This window comes from Triturus cristatus, chromosome 2_2 (genome assembly GCF_964204655.1).
Source record: "Triturus cristatus chromosome 2_2, aTriCri1.1, whole genome shotgun sequence".
NCBI classification, from domain to species: domain Eukaryota; kingdom Metazoa; phylum Chordata; class Amphibia; order Caudata; family Salamandridae; genus Triturus; species Triturus cristatus.
This window is the reverse complement of record NC_140582.1, coordinates 1,242,578,214-1,242,599,989: the sequence shown is the minus strand read 5'-3', so window position 1 is coordinate 1,242,599,989 and position 21,776 is coordinate 1,242,578,214. Positions and strand designations below refer to the sequence as shown.

The following is a 21,776-nucleotide window of genomic DNA, read 5'->3' as shown; positions in this document are numbered from 1 at the left end:
GTGACCGAAAAATGAATTCTTATAAATTTATAAAATGGACAAAATATGTAACTCTCGTAATAAGTGTGGCACAAATGGTTCTGATATAACAACAGTATCTTTCTCGTGCATGGCTTTTTCTGAACCCTTTGGTTTTTGTTATTTAGAGATGGTCCCTAACATGATTGCCAAAACGAACGTAGGCCCATGTGATCTACGTGATTTTTTATTTAAATTACGGAAAGACGCACGCGCGCTCTCATTGGAGACCCGACAGAGACGGATAGACGATCAATAGCGTATATTGCTTGGAGGTGAGAAGGGGTAGATGTTGGCCCTTCGGATAAGCTCGGACTATGGAGTGACATGTTTTAGTTGGTTTCGTTTAATTTAATTTAATTTAGAGACGCCATTCCCGGACACGCGTGGAGTTGTAACGCACGCATGGTTTTGGTCTTAACTATATTAATAATGGCATATATTAAGACGTGCGGGTTTAAAACGACCTCTTGGAGCATTTCTATTTTGTAATTTCGTACTTCGGTAGGGGTTTTAAAATGACATGTCCTTTCTTATATATAAGGACGCGTAACCTCAGCATTAAAGCATGTAGGGACTGTTAATTTGAAAGCCCTGCCCTTTGACATGTATAGCGTGGGGCTCACAGACATTGGAGGACTTAATGTCTTGCATTTGTTAAAACTGCGGGTGCGAGAGGCCCAATAAATGCTTTTTATCAAATGTTTATTAATGACGAGCGTATAGCGTGGGGCTCACATACATTGGAGGACTTAATGTCTTGCATTTGTTAAAATTGCGGGTGCGAGAGGCCCAATAAATGCTTTTTATCAAATGTTTATTAATGACGAGGTACAGCCTCATAATTTACAGTGCCGAAAATATGGAGGTGCACTTTATTTCGGGGAAATGCGAGGCGTAACACACGTTTTCAATTATAAACATGTGCTACAATCCAGCGAGTTTTACGTAATGACGAGAATCCCATGGCAGTAAGATATACAGTGCCAATTGAATTGAGGCTGCTTTATCTATTTATTATATGCGGCTAGGAAATAATCAGTGATGGGGAATAGGATGAGGTCAGAATAAAAGACCTTGATTGCTTATGACCCCTCTCGACATGGTGTGATTATATTACAGGCACACTAGCCCAGTGACACTCGTCTTGATGAGCAAGTATAATACGGAGGGATCAGCATACCTAACAAACTCATAAGGACCAGAAAATCAATGGTTCCGTCCTATACAGTGCACAATCAATGCTTTCTACACTTCAAAGTAACAATTGGTAGGTGCATTTACAATAATTTTTACAATATGATCTTAGAATGATATGGAACTTTGGTGTTCAGAGAAAGCCATGTTCTTAAACTAACTGGTCTATGAACCTTGATTGAGTGCTTTTGAAATGTTTAATTAACATCATACAATGAGATGCTCCCCATATGACTTGCCCTATTAGAAATATGTATATGAGATAGAACGGATTACCAATCTAGCAATTGAACTTATATAAATTGTAATGTACCATTCAGGACATATGGAATCTACTAGTTGGATGTTATCCATAACTTCTGTCAACAGGTCTTTGCGATTGATTCACAATACAATTGTATTATGCTTATTTTACAATCTTTTTATTGTAGTTGGAATTACATATGTGTTTTTAAAATGTTTTTTTCAGCCCTGACGAAGTTCTTTCTTAAGAACGAAACGCGTTGGCTGTCTATGAACTTTTACATTATAAGAAGAATAAAAAGCAAGACTTGAAAATATAAACATCACTGGATGGACATTGTTATTTGGACTTTTTAAGGTGGTGCGACCTTCAGTGGGCTAAAAAACCATTTTCTAACAACTCTGGAAAAAGACAGGTGTGATGGATACAAATTTTCATCAATCCAAAATTCAGGCAAAGGGTCTGCATTATCTGTCTTCTATTGTTTGGGAATGACAGCCATTATTCAAAACCTTACCAACCTAGGCGATTGTTATGACGCTGATTCCATAATTCCTTCGAAAACCCTTTATTGTGAAAATGTCAGTATACAAATACGGGCCTACAACCGTATAGGCCGGCCACGGTGCAAGAGGCGTCGAGTATCATGAGCAACACTACCTTAACGCGAAAATAAAAATAATCAATAATGAGAAGACCAGCATCAACAAGGTTGTTCGCATGCCCAGTCAGTACCCTCCCCGTCCCCCGCCCGCCATGTGCAAAAAGACCGTATACATATCCCTTAACATCAATGCCAAGTAACCGGAACGCCATAAGGAGTTGTAGGTCCCTGCTACATCTGCGCCATTTTGGGGCGAGGTCGGGTGGGTCCAGGGTACAGTCTAAATGTTTCCACTAACTAGCGGCCGGACCAGAATCCCTTTCGGCAGTTCAAAAAATTTTCATTAACGCCAACAGAAAGAACAGACAGCATGAACCGTGACTCGAAGGTGGGGAAAGCAAAGTTTTTTTTTTTTTCCTACCGGGTCATGCTGAGGTTCCACCGGAACTGATTCGAGTTGGTAGTCTACAGTGTCTCCTGGTAATTCAAACAGAAGCTGGCGTCAGCATGAGGGCACCACCATCTTGCAGCAACGCCGTGGTCCTTTCGGAGAGCGGGACAGCAGGCGTGTCTCTCTGCCGACGCCCTGAATCAGTCTCTCTCACGGCACCAAATGGGGACAAGGTGGCTGCCGCCCGGGGCAAAGACAAGTTAATGTGGAATGATCGAGCAATAGTGGCGGTTGCCCCCACCGGAAGTCCGCGGGAGTCGAGGGCCAATGACTCCCGTAGAATCTGCAAAGCTGAGAGGACGTCTTCAAGGGTGGGGCCCATGCCCGAGCAGGCAAGCTTCCGAGTTCCAAGGTAGCCCAGAGCCATCTTAGTGGACCAGGCCCGAATCCGAAGAGCCGGCCGCCATTTTGAGAGTCCTGTGGCAGCAGCAGTTCTCCACCACAGCCACCGGAGTAGGTCCCCCAACCAACCAACTGCGGGGGCCCACTTCTTGGGTGGAAGGCTAATGGAAACTTGGTGCAGAAAGGAACCTCCGCCTGGGTGGTCGTCCGGCAGGTGAAACGTTAATGGCTGTCCTGCTGCAGCTGGCCGGCGAGAGAAACGATAAGGGGCGCTCTCTCAGCTAGTCGGAGAGTGAAACGCTAGGGGGCGCTCTCTCAGCTGGTCGGCGAGTGAAACGCTAAGGGGTGCTCTCTCAGCTGGTCGGCGAGTGAAACGCTAAGGGGTGCCCTACTGCAACTGAGGAGCCTCCACCTGGGGAGGCGGGGGAGGCCCGTTCGCATCGCCTCCCCCCAGGGCACCCCACGCCGTCTTTCGGCGCAGCATTGTAGGATGGCCAGACCAGCGCAACAACTTGCTGGACACCACCTCGGTGCCGTCCGGATCTCGGCGCGCCGTGTTGCCTCCGGCCTATTCGCACAACAGTCCGCCACTGATGCCACCTCACAGGCCGATGGATTTTGTAGGCTTTTTTATAGCCCAAAGCCGACTAAAGGCAGACCAAAGCAGCCCAATGTTGCTACTCCGAGGAAGGAGGGACAGGGACTGTGTCAAGCGGACGGTGAATGCTTTGGGATGGATGTTGCAGCAGGCTGACATGTAAATAGTTGTTTAAAAAGAGTGTTTTAACGTGTTTACCCTGTTGGAGTGTTGCATATACCTACAAGTTTTTAAAGCGTTTTAATCATACTACTTTGTTGGAGTGTTGTACATATTTGTAATCTGGCAACGAGCACAAAGATGTTACTGCATAACCAGAAAAAGACATAGCCCAATTGTGCGCGATCTAGCCCAGTTCGGCGACGCCGATGGTGGGTATCAGCAGACTTCCATTTGTGTAGGGTTTTGTCGTTTTATTGGGCGGGGTGGGTGGTAGGGCAGGCATGCTTAGGCAGCGAGAGCGACGGAGCCGAGCTACCTCGTGGCCATTTCGACCGTGAGCTTGGCTCCTTCCCCTAGTTTCATATTTTTCGCGAAGGGCTATTTCCTAGTGTTTCTTATTTTTGCGGGGTCAAAAGGATCCCATCAGTGGCCTACTGGTTTTGCTCGATTCCTTTTGTTTTTCTATAGCGATTTTTATGCCATAGTTTGCTAGAAAGGTACAGCGGCTATTCCGTATTTTATATGTATGTCCTCTTTATTAGGGGTGCCCTCCGGTGGGGCCGGACGAGCTACCTCTAATAAATGGTCCGGGTAGAACCAAAGAACCAATTACCAATCAGTGGGGAGAAGATAGGCATGACGGGTTACAACGGGGACAAAAGTCTGCACTACCTATCTTTTCACTGCTTGCAAAGACTAGACAGAATATCTCTATTCCACGTTATTTGTAAGCAGAGAATACCTCCAAAGAACCAATATCGAACAACCAGTGTTCGGACAATCAAACAATCAAATGGTGAGAAAGAGATAGGCACGACGGGTTACAACGGGGGACAAAAGTCCGCGTTACCTATCCCTCACTACCTGCAAAGGAAGAGAGAATCTTCGTATTCTTCTCCGTTTGCAGACAGAGAATCTCCAAAGAGAACCAATGTATCAAGTAGCAACCAAAGCTAAATGGACCAATCAATGAAAAATACTAGTATTTCCAAACAATTCCAATACAAACAATCAATCAAATAGTCAAATCAGATGGATAAAACCATTCTGCCAATCAGACGTATAAAACGTCCTACTTAACCTTACCCGGACCACGTGGACAGTTCTTCGCCTTCCCCTTCCACCGCCCGATCGTCCTCTTACTCCAGTTTTACCACAGCACTCCTGTGGGGTCCCAGTCAGGACAGCGGGTCACTCGAGAGAGGTCCGTTCAGAATTGGTGAAGTTCACTCGATCGGCAGCCAGACGAGGGTCCTCTCCAGGCAGGTATACTCCAATCGTTTAGACGTTCACCCCGTCGTCAGGACCTCTCTTACTGAACCCACATGTCGCTGATGGGCCCCGCGTTGGGACGCCAATTGTGGAAAAGCAGCCAGTTACTGTTGAACGCCCAGGCTGTTGGCGCAAGGACGCCTCTAATTTCCCATAGCAAATAGTTACCAAATAAAGAGACAGGCGCTGGAAGCTGGAACGCAAGAACAGGGTTTATTTCTCATGAGGAGAGCCTGTCATTTCGGACACGCACACAGAATGTCTTCGGGAGGTGCTCTAACCACATCTCTGAGGCCTGGCCTCTTATACACAGGTTTATTGCTTTATTACACGTGACACATTCTTGTTGAGACTTTGATGTACGGAAAGACTTCCTTGGAATCCCCACTTCAAGCTCGTTCCCACACATATCTACAGTAAGTGATGGCTATTCCACAGCAGGATACTCTGTCGATTCCCGGAACGGGGTATCTGATCAGATCGCGTGGGGTGGGAGGCCTTTGATTAGTCGGAGATCCTTTGAATCGGGGCAACAGCTTACAGGAAGGGGGCCAATAAATGGCAGCTGCAGGACCAGGTGGTGGCTTGGGAGCGGGGCAGGGCAGAGGAAGGGGGTTTCATCAAAGGACGGGGAGGTGCTGGCCCCGGGTTTTTTTTTCGCTTCCGAGGTAGGGTCGCGCTGGGGAGGGGTGTATGGTCAATGCACGAGAGAGCGGGGGGGTGTTCGCAGCGCCAAGGGAACGCGCTGGTGATCGGCGAGGGGCAGAGGGGCCATGGCGCTTTCAAAATGGCTACTGCTTAAGTGAGCGTACGGGCCAGAGAGGGGACAAGGTGGCGCCGATTATGTTGACATCGCAAACCAGATTTTAACAAAACAAATCAGGAACGCCAAGTCTAACTATTTCAGACTCCAATTAGATCAAGCGGCAAACCGCCCCAAGAAACTGTTCGAATTGGTCAAACAGCAATCAGTTGTAGGTCCAAACCTATCGGAACCTGGAAGCAGCCAACCCTCATGTGACGATCTTGCTTCTTTCTTCATTGAGAAATCCAAACTCATTTCAGCTGAGCTCGCTGGTAAGAATGCCGGACTCCTCTCCTCCAGGGCAGCCTCTCAACCTGTCCTCTTTGAAAAGCTCAACTCTACCCCCCTGATACCTAAGAACAATGCAGCCTGGGACACCTTTGCCCCGCTCAGTGAACAAGATATCAAAAAGATTCTCCGGAATATCAATCCTTCTAACCACTTCAGTGACCCGTTACCCCCATCCATTTTCAAGGAAATCATGAATGCACTCATCCCTACCTGGACAAGGATGGTAAATGCTTCTCTGTCACAAGGCACAATCCCTGATTGCTTAAAAGCAGCCCAAGTATCCCCTATACTAAAAAAACCTAACGCTGATAGGTCAGGCCTCAATAATTTCCGACCTATCTCCAACATACCCACCCTTGCGAAACTCCTTGAAAAATGCGTCCAGTCCCAACTCTGTGCTCACATTAAGAACTACCAGCTCTTGGATCAACATCAATCCGGCTTTCGGACAGGGCATAGCACTGAATCGGCCCTCACTCATCTTATGGATGACATTCTAAAGATTCTCGATCAAAACGATTCCTGCCTCCTGATCCTCCTTGACCTTTCCTCTGCTTTTGACACGGTCAACCATGACAACCTCTTAACCATCCTGCAAAACAGGATGGGCTTTGGTGATCAGGTGCTACAGTGGTTCTCGTCCTTCCTCCATCACAGATCGCAAAGAGTCAAGGCAAATCACTCTCTCTCCCAGCCCTCTCCTGTTCTCATGGGGGTCCCCCAAGGATCTGCCTTATCTCCTATCCTCTTCAACCTTTTCTTGGAACCATTAGCTAACGCACTCAACTCCATGGATATTCATTTCCACATGTATGCCGACGACTCGCAACTCTACTTGGAAATCTCATCCCCGGAAAACCTCATATCACTCAACTCCATCCTAACGTATACTCAAAACTGGTTAACTGAGAACCATCTCCTGCTCAACACCTCAAAAACGGAATTCTTGCTCGTCTCCCCTCAGAATCACACCCATAATCTCGACCTTTGGCTGAGCCACCTCACTGCTTTCAACTGCACTCCGCTCATCGTAAACTCAGCCAAATCGCTAGGAGTCACTATGGACAAGAACCTGAATATGAAAAATCATACCAGCAACACTTGTAAAGGAGCAAACCACTTGATAAGGACACTCAGAAACATCAAACCTTTCCTTCCACTTAAGGATTTCAAGCAGTTGGTTCAAGCGCTTGTCCTACCGAGGCTAGATTATGGCAGTGCAACCCTCTGTGGCCTGCCCAAATACACCCTGGCTCCGCTAAGGGCCTCATTGAACGCTGCTGCTAGACTGGTTACAGGCTCCAAACGCAATGAGCGCATATCGCCAGTACTAAAAACTCTAAATTGGCTCCCCTATGAAGCACGAATCCAGCTAAAAATTGCCACGATGACGCACAAAGCTATCCACTTCATGACGCCCAGGTATCTGGTGCAAAAACTTGAACTATCCTGTGGTGTAAGAGCCTCTAGAAGCGCTACTACCTTACTCTTGAAACCACCTATCCTGAACAAAAAGAGAACCAAAGATATGGAGCTCTCTTCCTCCAGAAATACGCAGAATCACCAGAACAACGGTGTTCAAACTGGAAGTCAAAAGATTCCTGATGAATAAACTCCTCCAGTAATTGGGCTATCCCCCTGGCCCGTTGACATTGTTCTTACTTCCTTTGTTTCTACATTTGCTACTATACTTTTTTTTTTTTTTGACATACTGTGTACACTGTCTTCTGTTTAACATAACTTATATGTGAAGTTTTATGCACTTTATTAGCCTCCAGATCGAGTTTGATTGTAAAGCGCTCTGATATCCCTTGGGATCTTGTTCGCGCTATATAAAACTTTATAAATAAATAAAATAAAATAAATAAATAAACTAGAGACAACATCATCAATCTCGGTGTCCATTCTTGGCGACCAGTAAGTGTCACGAATGCGGCGCTTTGTGACTGTACATCCAAGATAACCCTCATGAGCTTTCTGTATTATCTCTTTCTGGAATGTATGAGGTGATACAAACTTATCACCTCTAAGGAGCAAACCATCTTCTAGGGAAAGTTTGTCTTGCACTTTCCAGAATGGCTGAACAAGAGATGAGACAGACTTTTCCCTAGGCCAACCACTTATCACATGACCACAAACTTCTTGAAGTATAGAATCAGCCTCTATAGCTCGCATCCATTCTTCCTCCGAGCACAGATTCATGCTGGGTATTTCCAAAGCTGCAACCAAGCAGTCATCACAATCCTTGCTCGAAAAATCATCCAAATCAACATCTTCAAGATCATCTGACTTGACAGGGAAGCGAGACAAAAAAGCAGCACGACCATTGCTTCCCCCTGAGATATGTCTGATGCCAAATTGATACTGAAGAAGTTTAGAGACCATCCTCAAAATCCAGGGAGTGGAACATTTGATCATGCTTCCACTAAGGATGTTAACTAAAGGTTTGTGGTCGGTTTGTAACAGAAATCGTTTCCCCCAAATATTAGAACGAAGCTTTTCAATAGCCCATGTACAAGCCAAAAGCTCTCTTTCTATGACAGAGTATGAAGCTCAGCTGACCTCAAAACTCTAGAGGCAAAGCACACTGTATTTTTCAAACCATTTTCTGACTGTGTTAACATGGCACCTAAACCTACTTGGCTGGCATCGACAGCGACGCAACAAGGTAGATTGCAATCAAAGTGTTTGAGCGCAGAACCACCCTTCAAAGCAGATTTAATGAACTCAAGAGCGGGACCACAGTCACCACACTGTAGGAGAGTAGGATCTGCTTCACATGGGTACCCCCACTTTTTACTGGTGTTTCACTGTTTTTCGACCTTAGTCTGGATGTGGCCCTGCTAATCAGGACCCCAGCCTAGCTGCTTCCTCTCTATAATGGTTTCCATGTACATTAGGTACATTTCTAATTGGATTCTTGAGTGCCTTATTAGCCCCTAGTATATGGTATACTATGTACCTTGGGCATAGGTACCTCAGAGGCCTACCAGTGGATGAAGCATGTATTATGCCACGCCTGGGAAGCACTCCAAAATGACACCACAGCTGTGCTACTGCAGCCTGGGTAAGGTGGTGCCTGCACCCCTTACTGTGGTATAGGCGACCTATATCACTACCATTGCACACACATATAAAACCTATAAGTCACTCCTATGGCAGGCCTTAACAATCCTGAAGGCAGAGTGCTTGGCTTTTATGTGAAAGGGTGCCCCTGCATGAGCAGAGCCCCTCTGCAGCGTTCGGAGTACCTCCTCTGATGCTGTGTGTGGTGCAGCCTGACCATATACTCTTAAGTGCATTTTAACCTCGCGGTAAATGCTAACTTTGGACTGGCTGCATGGAAACATGTCGTGTTTGGTGTCAAACACTTTGGAATACTACCCCCCGCCAGTTCTGGCGGCGGGCGTAGCATTCCACTCTTCTAGAGGGAGAGACATGTTCACACTGGTCTAACCCGGTAAAGACTTTCTAAAGCCCTGGCATCACAAAATGGATGCCACTGCCACAGACACAGGTCTGGCCTCCTGCTGCTGACCGAAACTCAGGCAGGGGAGGCCTGTACAATAGGTTTCCTGTCCCAGGGAGGTGTAACCACCTCCCCAGACAGGCAGATGTGTATTGGGGCTGGGCGTGAGCACTCTCTGGTGCTTTGAAGTCCTGCATTTGGTGTCCCTGTGCATAGTCCAGTTCAAACCGGTTGCAGGGACTACCTGCCTCTGCTCTGGCGCGAAACTGGACAAAGGAAATGGATGTAACGACCCCTCTTTCCAAACCCTCCCATAGGTGGGTCCCTAGAGTATGTCCAAACCCCAAACTTTGTATAAGTATGGGAACCCAGTCCTTGCGACTTTAGATTACCCTGGACGAAACTCTGCAACATATATCCTGGACCTTCAATGTTCTACTTTAACTAGAAGACTGAAGAAATCTCCCTTGGGGTCAAGGAGTGATTCCCCTGCTTGGCAGGCACCAAAGAAGCAACTGTCCGGTCTGCAATTCTGAAGCTCCCACCGGACGCCGAAGTCTCTGCATCCCCAGAGGTGGATTTCCAGACTTCCCCGAGGCTACCCTGAGCCCACAGTGACCCGTGGGCCAATTTCAAGTGCGACCGCTTGAGGCTCCTTCGCGATCGCTAGCCCATTGGCTAGTGGGTCCCCACGAAGGCGACTCCTCTTCTGATTGGGCTTTCCTGGTTGCTCCAGACGTGCCCCGACTTACCCTTGCTGGGTGAGTCCCCCAGACCTTGCTGGTCTGCACCAACGTCCTTTTTATATTTCCAAGTGACTTGCCGTTGCCAAGGCTTGTTGGGTTCAATCTGGTCGCCGACATCGCAGAACTCGTCAGACTTTGTGAGACAGCTCGAATCCAGCTCCTGGTCATCGTCGACTCCTCCTGGACCTCGTGGCTGAAGAATCAAGACACCCGTCAACTCACCTGAAGCACCCGACATCTGTGGGCATTGGACTATCTTGCCCCTGGTCACTGGTAAGTGACCCAGACTCTGTCCCCTCTGCTTTCAGGTTCCTTTCATCCTCAATCCAGGCTTGAATCTCTCCAGACACTTCTCCTCTTCACGGCAGCAGCACTTCATGAGCAGCTTTCATTGAAAACAGCGACGCGACCCGACACCATTTGACACCTATGCACCCGGCTTCCCTGGGTGAGGTAACTCGAGTATCCGGTGCTCCCGTGGGTGTTGGCCCTAGACACCACTAAGTCCAAAAGCGTTCGCTTGTAGTCATCCTCTAAGTGTCCTTAAACTCTTAATTTCCAACCGCGACTTTCCTCATAGAAGTTAAAGGCGATTCGCGGCTGTGTTCTCACACTGCACGTGTCCCAGTGGGTTCCCTGTGTCACTACCTTGTGTCCTTGTGTGGTTCCTTGTGGTCCAAGCATTTCTACAGGCTCTAGGCCTTGTGTCTAGTTCAGTCATGGTTCTTATACCACTTTATTGGTATATGGTTTGGTACGCCCCTAGGGCCCAAACGTGTATTTGTGCTTTTACTGTTGAATACTGACTTGTAACTTAAGTACTTCAAACTCCAGCCTCATAAAGATACTAGAGGGGTGTGTTTAATCTTAAATACATATATTTTAAATATATACCTGGTGTGGTTGTCCTTTCATTTGTTCATTCAAGAGATTATAGACTGGTAAAACAAGCTGCTTTACATTCCTTCAAGACTTAGCCTGAAGGCTGCTCTCCATAGCTACCACTAGGATAGCTTTCAATAAAGGTTGTCTTTAACCTATCACCATAAGGAGTTGTTTGGACTGATACAAGGTGCCCACAATAACTAGTGGACAGCATATATCAGGCCAACTTCTCACACACACCATTCAAACTTACCACCCTTTTTTAGGAGATTGCTGATAGGTCTAACAATTGTGGCAAAGTTAGGGGCAAATCTCGAATAATATTCGCACAAACCAAGCAGAGATTTGACACCTGACATATCCACAGGAGCTGGGGCATCCATGATTGCTGTCAACAATCCAGGTCTGGGGCTCATACCTTCACTTGAAATTAAGTGACCCAAATACTCCTCCTTGGAACGTAAAAATGCACACATTTCTTCTTTTAGCACAACACCATGTTTTTTAAAAAGAGAAATAACTTTATCGAGAATAAAGTTGTGAGAGGCAATGTCCCTTCCAAAAGTCAAAATGTCGTCTTGAAAGATCAAGACACCCTCAACCTCTTTGAGAATGTTAACCATGATTCTTTGGAAAACTGAAGCTGCCGACGCAAGCTCAAAAGGCATGCAACAGTAGCAGAAAGTGCCTAAAGGGGAGATGAAGGCAGTTAAGTGTGAGATTATCTGTCTGTCAATAATTTCTGTGTAATCATTGTTATTTTAGCTCCAGAGTCCACTAATAATTTGATAGTATGAGGGCCTACACCAATATCAACAATGGGGTCAATACACAATGAAGGATCACCCTCAATCACACCTTGAGCAAAATTAACAATGTCATTTTTGCCATCAGTGACAACAGATTTTACTTCAGAATCTGACTCGTCATCAGATTCGATTGCACAAACAGCTGTTTTTTTGGAACTCTTTTTTGGCAAAGTGCCCCATTTTTTGCAGTAATTGCACATTACCTCTATAGCTGGACATTTAGATCCTCTGAGATGCCAGGGATTACCACATCATAGACACATATCATTACCATTACCTCTATTGAAATTAAGATTTTGAGCTTTAAGCTTGGCAGAGGTGTTGGAAGAAGTGACAATTGGCTTCACCTGTTGTTTAGAAGAATTGTTAACGTTAACAACATGTACAACATCATTGAGTTTCTCATCTAGTTCTTTTAAGGAAACCATGGAGATTTCTATGCTCTTGTCAATTATGGGTGGGTCTCAATATATAATGAGAGAATTCATTTATATAAATAAAGCCATAATAAACAATGAAATTAGCATTGACCTTGTTAAATAAGGTTAAAAAACAGTGTGATGCAAAACATTTTTAAGCAATGATTTTTTGTCTTTATATGTAATGTTATTAGAATGTGTATTTATCTAAATGTATTATGATGTTTATACACCTGTTTTTAAATGTGTTTTACAGCCCTGACGAAGTTCTTCAGATAGAACAAAATGCGTTGGCTGTTTGGTGTACATTTCTTAATTGGAAAGAAGAATAAAGCAGTTTTTGAACATTACTAACATTGGATGAACATTTGTAAATTTGACTGTTTATAAATACCTGGACTTTGTGGTGCAACCTATAGTGGGCAAAGTGTATGTTGGTTAAACTAACCGCCCCTTTGGAACGGCAGGGGCAGTAGTGTTGCACACGGTAGGAGCATAAGGCTCATTGTTTTGTTTGAATATAGGAGGTACACATTGTAAGGACTTGTGTCTCTAACCTGAAGGAGATGCATCACAAACCAATTGTGTTTGTATGGTTTAGCTGTTCCTATGTTGCTTTGAAAAGATTTATAATCATATAAGTCTCACTGGACTTAAGCACAGTGTGAATAATAAGGAAGATGAAATGGTGTGTGCATCACCGTGATGAACACTATTTAGGGGCCGATTCCGATCCGGGTCGGAAAGCACTGTAGTGTTCTCTGACCGAGCCGGACCCCTACAGTTCGACCGAGCGAGTACGATGCTCACATACTGTTGGACTCGGTTTGGTCGGACTCCCATAGAAGTCAATGGGAGCCGGTCGTACAACGCGTACATGGGCTCCCATTGACTGAATGGGTATGTCTCGAACAATTGTGCCCCCTTCAGTGGGTACGTGTCGGTGCCACCCGCAGCGTACATGCCTGTGTTGGAGAGAACCATAGGTCTCCCCCTGTGTCCGAGTCATACGGCTGCGGGTGTCAGGGGGTTCAATGCGGACCCCCAAAAGTCCGACTCCGGGAGCTTTTGCGAGCCGGACACTCCGGCTCGCACAGGTTGTCAGACGCGTGCATCGTACTGGCTTGGTTGTAAATCGCATCCATTGCACGCCACAGTTAGCTTCCGACCGGGACGTACGGAGCGGTTCGGATCCGGAAATGACTCGGTCGGTGAATTTCATGTAGCTCGCATCGTACTTGCTCGCCCGTATAGCTGTACGAGTCGGCCGGAAAACACGCGTACGGTTCGTAGTTTTTCCGGCCGAACCCGATTCGGTGCCCTTCCGACCGAGATCGGAATCGGCTCCTTAGTGGAGAATTGTACAAAAATATTGTTAAGTTGATAAGTTGAGTAAGTTTGGAACTTTGAACTTTTGAATGTTAAGCAAAACAAAACTGTAGAGAAATAAAAAAACGAAGACACTGTCTAACGTTGCAGTAAAACGCTGTTCTAAATGTTAAATGGGGTGTGTGTATCATCGAGTGACACACTATACAAAAACGTGAAGCAGGAAGCTATCGGTAGAAACTGACGTTGGTCGAAATCAAAGATGGCCACTTGTGCGTACCGTAACTTGACGTCGTCTTGTCAACACCCTCAAAGCACAACGTAAGAGGCAGAGCAGGGAGCAACAGCGCGGAGCAGGGAATGTGCTCGATATCGCAGAGAGAATGTCAACAGAGAATGGTTGCCAAGTACATAGCGTAAGTGGAGCGTCAGGTCAGAATGTCCTTCACAAATGATGAGGAGATTGTGAGCAATTTAAAAAATGCCGGAGAGCGCGGGGCAAGAGGGTGTTCCCAGCGGGGACTCTAAATGTTGAGGCAGAGTAAAGTAATGTAAAAAAAAAACAGGAACAGAAGAGGGTAGCGCAGGGAAAGATGTGTCTGAGTGGTCTCAAGGGCAGGTTTAGAGCATGGAAAGAAAACACCCTACCATTTTTGTTGGCAGTAAGAGTCAACGCGCAGGGAGAAATACAGGGATCACAGCTCCAGACTGCTCCACACCAAGGATGAATGATAGTCCACTGCTCAGTATTCTGTTCAACATGCAGAGAAAAGTTGCTTGCTTGAAGTTGTGATTGTAGATGAATAGAAAATATTTGAAGTTTCTTGAAAGACCTTGCACGCAAAGGAAGGATGACCAGGTAGCCTTAGATCGTCGTCAATAAATCTGTGGTACCCACGCTGATCCAGAGGTAAGTACAGTGGTTTATTAAGGCTACCTGGTATGAAGAGATGGACAGGACCGACTCCAACAGCAACTCTAACTCAACTGAATGCTTCCAGCCAAGTTGCTAGGAGCTACATAACATTCTAAGAACACAGAAACATCACATAAGATATTACATATCTTCCTTAAAAGATATGTAAAAGGATATTACAGGGACGAGATGAGATAATCAATATATTGAATTCCCACTGCTTCAACCCTCTCTTTAGGAATAATTCAAAAATCCAGTGTCAGAGGTATACAGTGTATCAGCAAAATAATGTTGGACAGAGAAATCATGTAGTCATGAGTCATCTGGCAAAGGCAAATGGCTCTTTTACTATGTTACATGTTGATTTTGTGAAAATGCCACCATGTAATAATCTAAGGGACACACCGAGGGTGGTGGACATGTTTTCAAGGTGGGTTGAGGCATGGCCTTCAATGAGCTGTGAGGTACAGACAGTAATGAATGCAATTTATAACTGAGTTGGAAAAGGGTGGACACTGCAAGAAGGACTATGAAGGTCATCTGTGATACATTGGAGAATGATCAAATATTTCTCTGCAGTTACCACCCACAATCATCAGATACTCTGGAAGACGGAATTGGGTTATAAAGAACAGGTTGGTGAACGTGGGTGCATCTATCACTTTGAAATGCCAGGCGCACTGCCTCTGGTATTGCTGAGTATGAGGTGTACTCCGACCAAAAGACCAGGTCTATGCCCTCATGAGATTGATAGGCAGATCTATGAGGATTTCTGGTATTGTCATCTGACAGCTCTCCAGCCCTCGGTCTGTCTAGCCGCTTGTCTTTAAAGTGGAAGTGACGTAGACGCAGTGTTAGAAGTGGGGGGGAACGGAAGGGCACGGCGTGCCCCTACTTTTAAAAATTATGCTAGTCCGTTCCCCTACTACTTGATTTAAAAAAAGCGTCCCGGGACTGCCCTAATTCCCGGTTCTAGTAAGGGCTTGAAGGCAGGCGCTAAACGCCATGGGGCTCAAAGTGCTTCAAAGGCCCCCCCCCCCCCCCCCACCTCCCCCGTCGTGTGTCACAGACAGTTTTTGAGATTATCGCAGCCTTACCCGAGTACTTCACAGGTCTTTAAAAGACCATTTACATGTTAACGAGGCTTTGTTTATTTTTTCACCCCTTCATCTCCACAAGGGGCTGGCGAAAGGCGACACATCCTTTCTTTGGCCGCGGTAACCTTTGCCTACTCTCCTGCTGCGTGGATATTCTTTTTCTATGCAGCGCAGGAGGAAAGAAGTTTGTTTATTTTGATTCGCCTTTCCCAACCCCTGCAGCTGCTTATCACTTCAGGCTGCGACACTAAGATTGACTCATGGAGTAGGTAGGAGAATGTGTCACTATTTGTTTTTCTTTTTAAATTCTGCACAGGCGCAGCAGGACATGTACTTTGTGTGTGCTTCATTTAATCCGTTTTTATCATTATCATGGCCGATGCAGGACAACAATAAGACAATAAAAGATGCCCAGATACCGCTGGTGATTAATGATCCTGCTGGAGAGCCATCATTTCTCTGTTAATAGTTAAGTGCAGATGAACTGTATTTTATGTGGAAGCTCAGTGGGTTACTGTCATTGTGACAGAGATCCTTGTGTTACTTGCAGTTCAGAAGTTACAATCCTAACATAGGACAGTGACCAATGAACTGTCATCAAAGAGCTGCATGCAAACCTGAATGGTATAGTTAGAACTTTGCTTTTTTTGTTTTGTGATATAGTTAGAACTTCCCCAGTCTTTCATTATTCTAATGTTGCTAAAATGAGTATCTTTGGGCAGATATACATTTTTATCAGTAAAGCCAACCCCCAAACACTGGAGTACTCTTTAAATTCTAAGGTTATGTTTCTCCAGACCAAACCCTCTTAAAATAACTGCCCACCAGTATGGATGACATGTGATTCATACACCTTGTAATCCTCATTGGCTTATGTGACATTCCCTGTAGGCTGATTTACATACTTGTATGATTCGTTGTCTCTGTATAATGTGTGCGTGGTGTAAAGTACTGACACACACTACACTGATATGAGTAGCGCTACACAACAAATGAAATGCATATGAGAGAGGGGCCACATAAAGATGAGGGGCACTGTTGGAGGGTGGCAGTGAGGGAATCCGAGGAGGAGGTAGTGGGAGTGGCTATGGAGCGATGAGGGGCACTGTTGGAGGGTGGCAGTGAGGGAATCCGAGGAAGAGGTCATGGGGGGGAGGGGGGAGCTAGGGAGAGATGAGGGGCACTGCTGGAGGATGGTAGTGAGGGATTCTGAGGAGAAGGTCATGAGGGGGAGGGGCTACAGCGAAATGAGGGGCACTGGTGGAGGGTGGCAGTGAGGGAATCCGAGGAGGAAGTCATGAGGGGGAGGGGCTATGGGGAGATGAGGAGCACTTGTGGCGTATGGCAGTGATTATTGGTGTGGCGCCAAAAAAGACTTTCGCATCAGCGCTAAAGCCGGCCTTGTCATGGCCTTTCTGTTTTGGTTTATTTAATTAGCAGTCGGGTCATAAGGGCTACTGTGGTTCATACTTTAAAGTGTGTGCTAATTATATTTACTGCTATATTCAATGTTTTAAGTTTGAAGGTGATTTTACTAATGTTTTTACCGGGAAAAATGAAAGTGGAGCCCGATGGTGCCTGATATGGGGCTGGGTCCCAAGGTCAGCTGTGAGATAAGGTGCACTGGAGAGGAGTAGTGGATAATCAAGCCTGTAAGGGAGTGCGTTGCAGAGTCTGGGGTCAGGTGGAGGTAGCAATGAAGAGGGATCCTCCATGAAGGCTCGAACAGAGGGAGCCCAAGTAGTGTCACTTGCCTGATACTACCACCTCAGAAACCTCCTCTTCCCATCAAAGGAAAATTACATAGAAAAAACAGTTTTTGAGAGTGATAATATTTAGAAAGAGATTTGGAAAAGAGTGCGATTTACTGGGCCTTGTAAGACTAAGAAGAGATAAAGGAGGGCCCGGAGGGTGTTGCTACTCCCAAGATAATTTTGAAAAAAAAACTATAGGGTCAAATACTGCTTTTTATTTTCAACACCCCATTTTTACACAAATTCTCTCAAAAGCCATTACTGTGCCAAGACAACATCCCCAGGAGTTGACCACATTTTTTTTCAAGATGCACAATATGTTCCTCCCATAAGTAAATATTTACCTCCACTTTGCCAAGGCCTGTGTTTTGTCCTGCTTGCTCACATGTTATCTCACTCAGGCTCACTACCCCCATTATTCATTCTCATTCACTTTCCCTTTTACTCAAAATTGCTCACTTGCACTCACTCTTCAACATTCGGTATCACATTCTCACTCACTCAGTCTCACCACTTTTTCCTACTCTGATTACCTCATTCTAACTTACAGTTTCACTTACTCTACGTGAATCCTTCTCACTCACTTTCTCTCACTTTCATCGACACTCACTCTTTCACTCATGCTCAGTTACATTCAGGCACTCAATCATTCACACCCACATTTACTTACTCGCACTCATTCTTCTTTGCAGGACACCTGAATACTTATGTGCTATACTATGTTTGAGCAGCTAGCTGGCTGACAAGAATAAGAATTATGTATTTATTTATCTCACTTGTAAAGCGCACTCTCACCTAACAGGCATCCTGGCGCTGACAATCAAGAGTGCACAATTTGCGGATAAGAAGGTGCCCTTGTGGGTTTCCGTGAGTCAGATCAGATTCTCTTGAAGAGTTCCTTTGTCTCTGAGCCCTGCTTAACACATGTGTACAGGAGGAGCCCTATATTCATGTCCTCAATGTTTGAGACAAAAAATACTCATTGATTTCTGAACGAGAGTAAAAGCGTTAAGGTAACATGTCGTTCCTGCTTATATTTTGCATGCTTTACATAATCCTGCATTCCCTATGAGTATTTGCTTTTCCCAGAATGTTGTTACTTTTTTTCAGGCACTGCATAATTTGAAATGAGTCACATCCAGGTGCTTATAATGGGGCAGAATTGGGTTGTAGGTGAAGACAGTGCGAGTTTCACTCAGTGGGGCAGAAGGGTGTTCGGTGGAGATAGGATGTGGCATTATGGCCAGAGCTACGAAATTTGGAACTGGGGAACCTGGTTCAGCCTTCATGCCTTGTCCATCAGACCACTCCTGAGGGAGCACCCATGATAGACCTTAGAAGGCCCCACTAGACCTTAGAAGCCCTGGTCTCTTGGCACCAGCAGGTGAACCCTACCGGTGGCCAGTTGGGTAAACTTGAAGCCCTGTCCACCACAATTCATACCGAAGTTCACCACTAGTCTTGCGGGCAGGTCTACAAAGCAGCACACCCTAGAGCAGCAGTGGCTTTGTCACGCAGTAGTTTTCCTGCAATAATAAAAGTCTCCCACACAACTCCCACGGGTTTTTGACGCATTCATAGATTTACAAGGACTTGTAATCCTGGGAATGCGGCAAAATCTTGCGCTGCCCCAGAGGAGGCATAACTAGGAGAAATATCTTTATTTCTCCTTGCTTTTTCCTCTTTCAAACTGTGCTTTATTCTGCAGCCCACATAGAAAGATGAAAAAGCCTCTCAAGATTGTTTTTGTACAGGAAGGTGCCCCTTCCTGCACAAAAACAATCCTGCATGCAAAGGAGGCTCCCTGGCACCATGGGGCAAGTGTGCCTGCGTTGAAGCTAGGCTGTCGAAATGGCGCCAGTGCAGGGGGAAAAGACCGTAATGCACCATATTGGATAAATACGGCACATTCCCGCCCTTTTCCTGTGACGCAGAGCAGCGCAGCAAAGTAACTTGCTGTGCTGCCCTGCGCCACCATTCCCATAAATATGTCCCTAAGCTCACAAATAGTAAATTGACCACACTAATTATCTGTGTAAGAGCATGTATTGATAAACACAATGAGCCACTGACCTTTTTCTTGGACCTTGTTGAGTTGCCAAGCACAGCAGCAGATCTAATCTTAGATACCTTACTTGCATGCTTAGAGAGACACGGTTTTACTGATGAGTATTTAAAAAGTTATTTGGTTCAGCTTGTAACAGAAGGTGCTTCCAATATGATAGGTAGGAAATCCGGTGTGGCAACTCTTCTGAAACTGAAATATCCACAGTTGAGTGTATGGCACTGTGCTAACCACAAGCTGGAGCTTGCTGTGGGTGATGTTTGTAAAGAAGTCGCAAGCATTAATCAGCTCAAATTTTTTTTTGATAAACTATATACCACCTACCATGCCTCTCCGAAAAATCAGAGAGAGCTTGGGGAATGTGCTCTGGAGGTAGAAGTAAGACTTCTGGCAATTGGAAAGGTGCTAGATGTACGTTGGGTGTCCTCAAGTGAAAGATCTGTGAGAGCTGTTTGGAATAACTACAAGGGACTTATTAAACATTTTATGGAATCTTCCGAAGACTCAACGAGGAGTGACATTGAGCAGAGGAAATATGCTGGTTTAAACCGTTTATTAACCTCCCTGGTGTTTGTTGAAAATATGGCCATTTTATATGATGCTCTCACAGAATTGGGTGACCTATCCAGAAGGCTGCAGCGGCGTGATATGACCATATATGAGGCCGATCGTTCAATACAGATGCAGATTTTAGTGTTTGAATCAATGGCTGATGCACCTGGGCCCTTTGTTTGCTACAACTGCATTAGATGCTGCTGAACGGATGCAGTTTGCTGGTGTAGGACTGCAACAGGACAAAGGCTGTGTTAGCATCAATAGGGCACAGTTCTTTAGGAGCTTAGCAAATAACCTGCGAAAAAGGATGAAAATGTCTAATGCATCAAATGTTTCTAGATGCACAACCACAAACAATGATGAAATAGAATACAAAGAGTTAGTACATAGAATGAAACTCCTACAACCAGTTTATTGGCCAGATCCAGTAGACATCTTATACGGTGAGGGAGAATTACAAAACCTTTGTAGCAGGTTGCATGTATTTGATACCAGGCAGTACATCCTTGGTTTCAGAGAGTACAAACAAAATAAAAATTGCATCTCTGAAAGCCTGAAACCATTAATGCACATTATAAACACCTTTTGTACCTCAACTGCTGAATGTGAACGGGGCTTTAGTGTAATGAATGATGTGCTCACACCACTGCGGAACAGAATATCAATCAATCGTCTGCCTTCTACAATGTTCATAAATATCGTGGGGCCACCTGTCATAGAATTTAAAACTGAATCTTATGTTCAGAAATGGTTAGAAAAAGGGAGGAGAAGTGCAGATGAAAGAAACTGCATGGCTCGGAGACAAATGGCTTATGATTCCACTTATAAGCGTATTTGGAATATTCTGTGATTGGAAACATGTCCCACATTGTAAATGAATTAAATATAAACAACTTATATATTAATCCTCAAATAAACATGTTTATTGATTCTTTGAATTAAATAACGTTATAAGCTGTAACTGGTCAGTGAAATGCCAAACGTTCAAAAATTGGTATGTTTTGCTATTTCTAGCCACACCTCCGACTCCGCCCACTAATCCAATCCTTGGGTTATTCCCGCCCCCTGAGTCTCCGCCCACAGTTCCCCTACTTTTTTTTCCCCACTTCGACCACTGCGTAGACATGACTGTTAGGTTAGTGACAGAGCAATTGTAAGGGGTCATTTTTACCTAATAGCAACAGCGATCCACTCTGTAAGAGGTGGAACCCCAAATATACTAAGATCAGACCAAAGGGTTGGCAACGCTCAATGGCCTCGACTGGTTGTCAAACGACACCTTATTGGTCCAGGGTTAGTTTGGGATATGTAATTTATCTGCTCATAGGGATCCATCAGCACTTTCTTCGGGTCCCACCAGTGATGAAGATGAAGCAAAGAATGGTTTGTTCTCAGGAAAAGAGGCTTCAACTGGTGCAAGCCCCTCCCCCTCACCTGCACAGACGTGCGTAAGTCCTACACCCCGCCCGAAACCTGCCCTTAAGACCACTCAGACACATCGTTCCATCACCTTGTTCTGTCTCTTATAAAGTTCAAATGTTTCACATAGTTGACATAGTTAACATCCTTCCAGCTCTAAATATCACTCAATGGAATTTTAAAGCGTCACGATGACTTATGAACCTGTTCTAAGTCAAATATTGTCGACGCTTTCCTTCTGTAAAAAGAAAGTGTTGATCCGCGGGATCAGTGAAGGCACAATGAATTAAAAACTGAGCCATAAATAGTTTACCAGAAGGCTCCCACTT

General features: G+C 45.3%; 1 protein-coding gene across 2 annotated transcripts in view; it reads left to right on the top strand.

The window, feature by feature from the left end:
- The first annotated feature begins 218 nt into the window (after nt 1-218).
- The window catches only part of LOC146863488 (uncharacterized), a 234,510-nt gene continuing 212,952 nt past the window's right edge, over nt 219-21,776 (top strand). The window contains exons 1-2 of one of the 2 annotated variants that reach the window (XM_085642917.1): nt 219-293; nt 1,141-1,288. In XM_085642917.1, coding sequence (XP_085499043.1) covers nt 1,231-1,288 — 58 coding nt within the window. In that variant the 5' untranslated portion in view covers nt 219-293; nt 1,141-1,230. Of the gene's footprint in view, nt 294-1,140; nt 1,289-21,776 lie in introns of those variants that run through there. The other variant, XM_085642915.1, reaches the window with a different exon arrangement.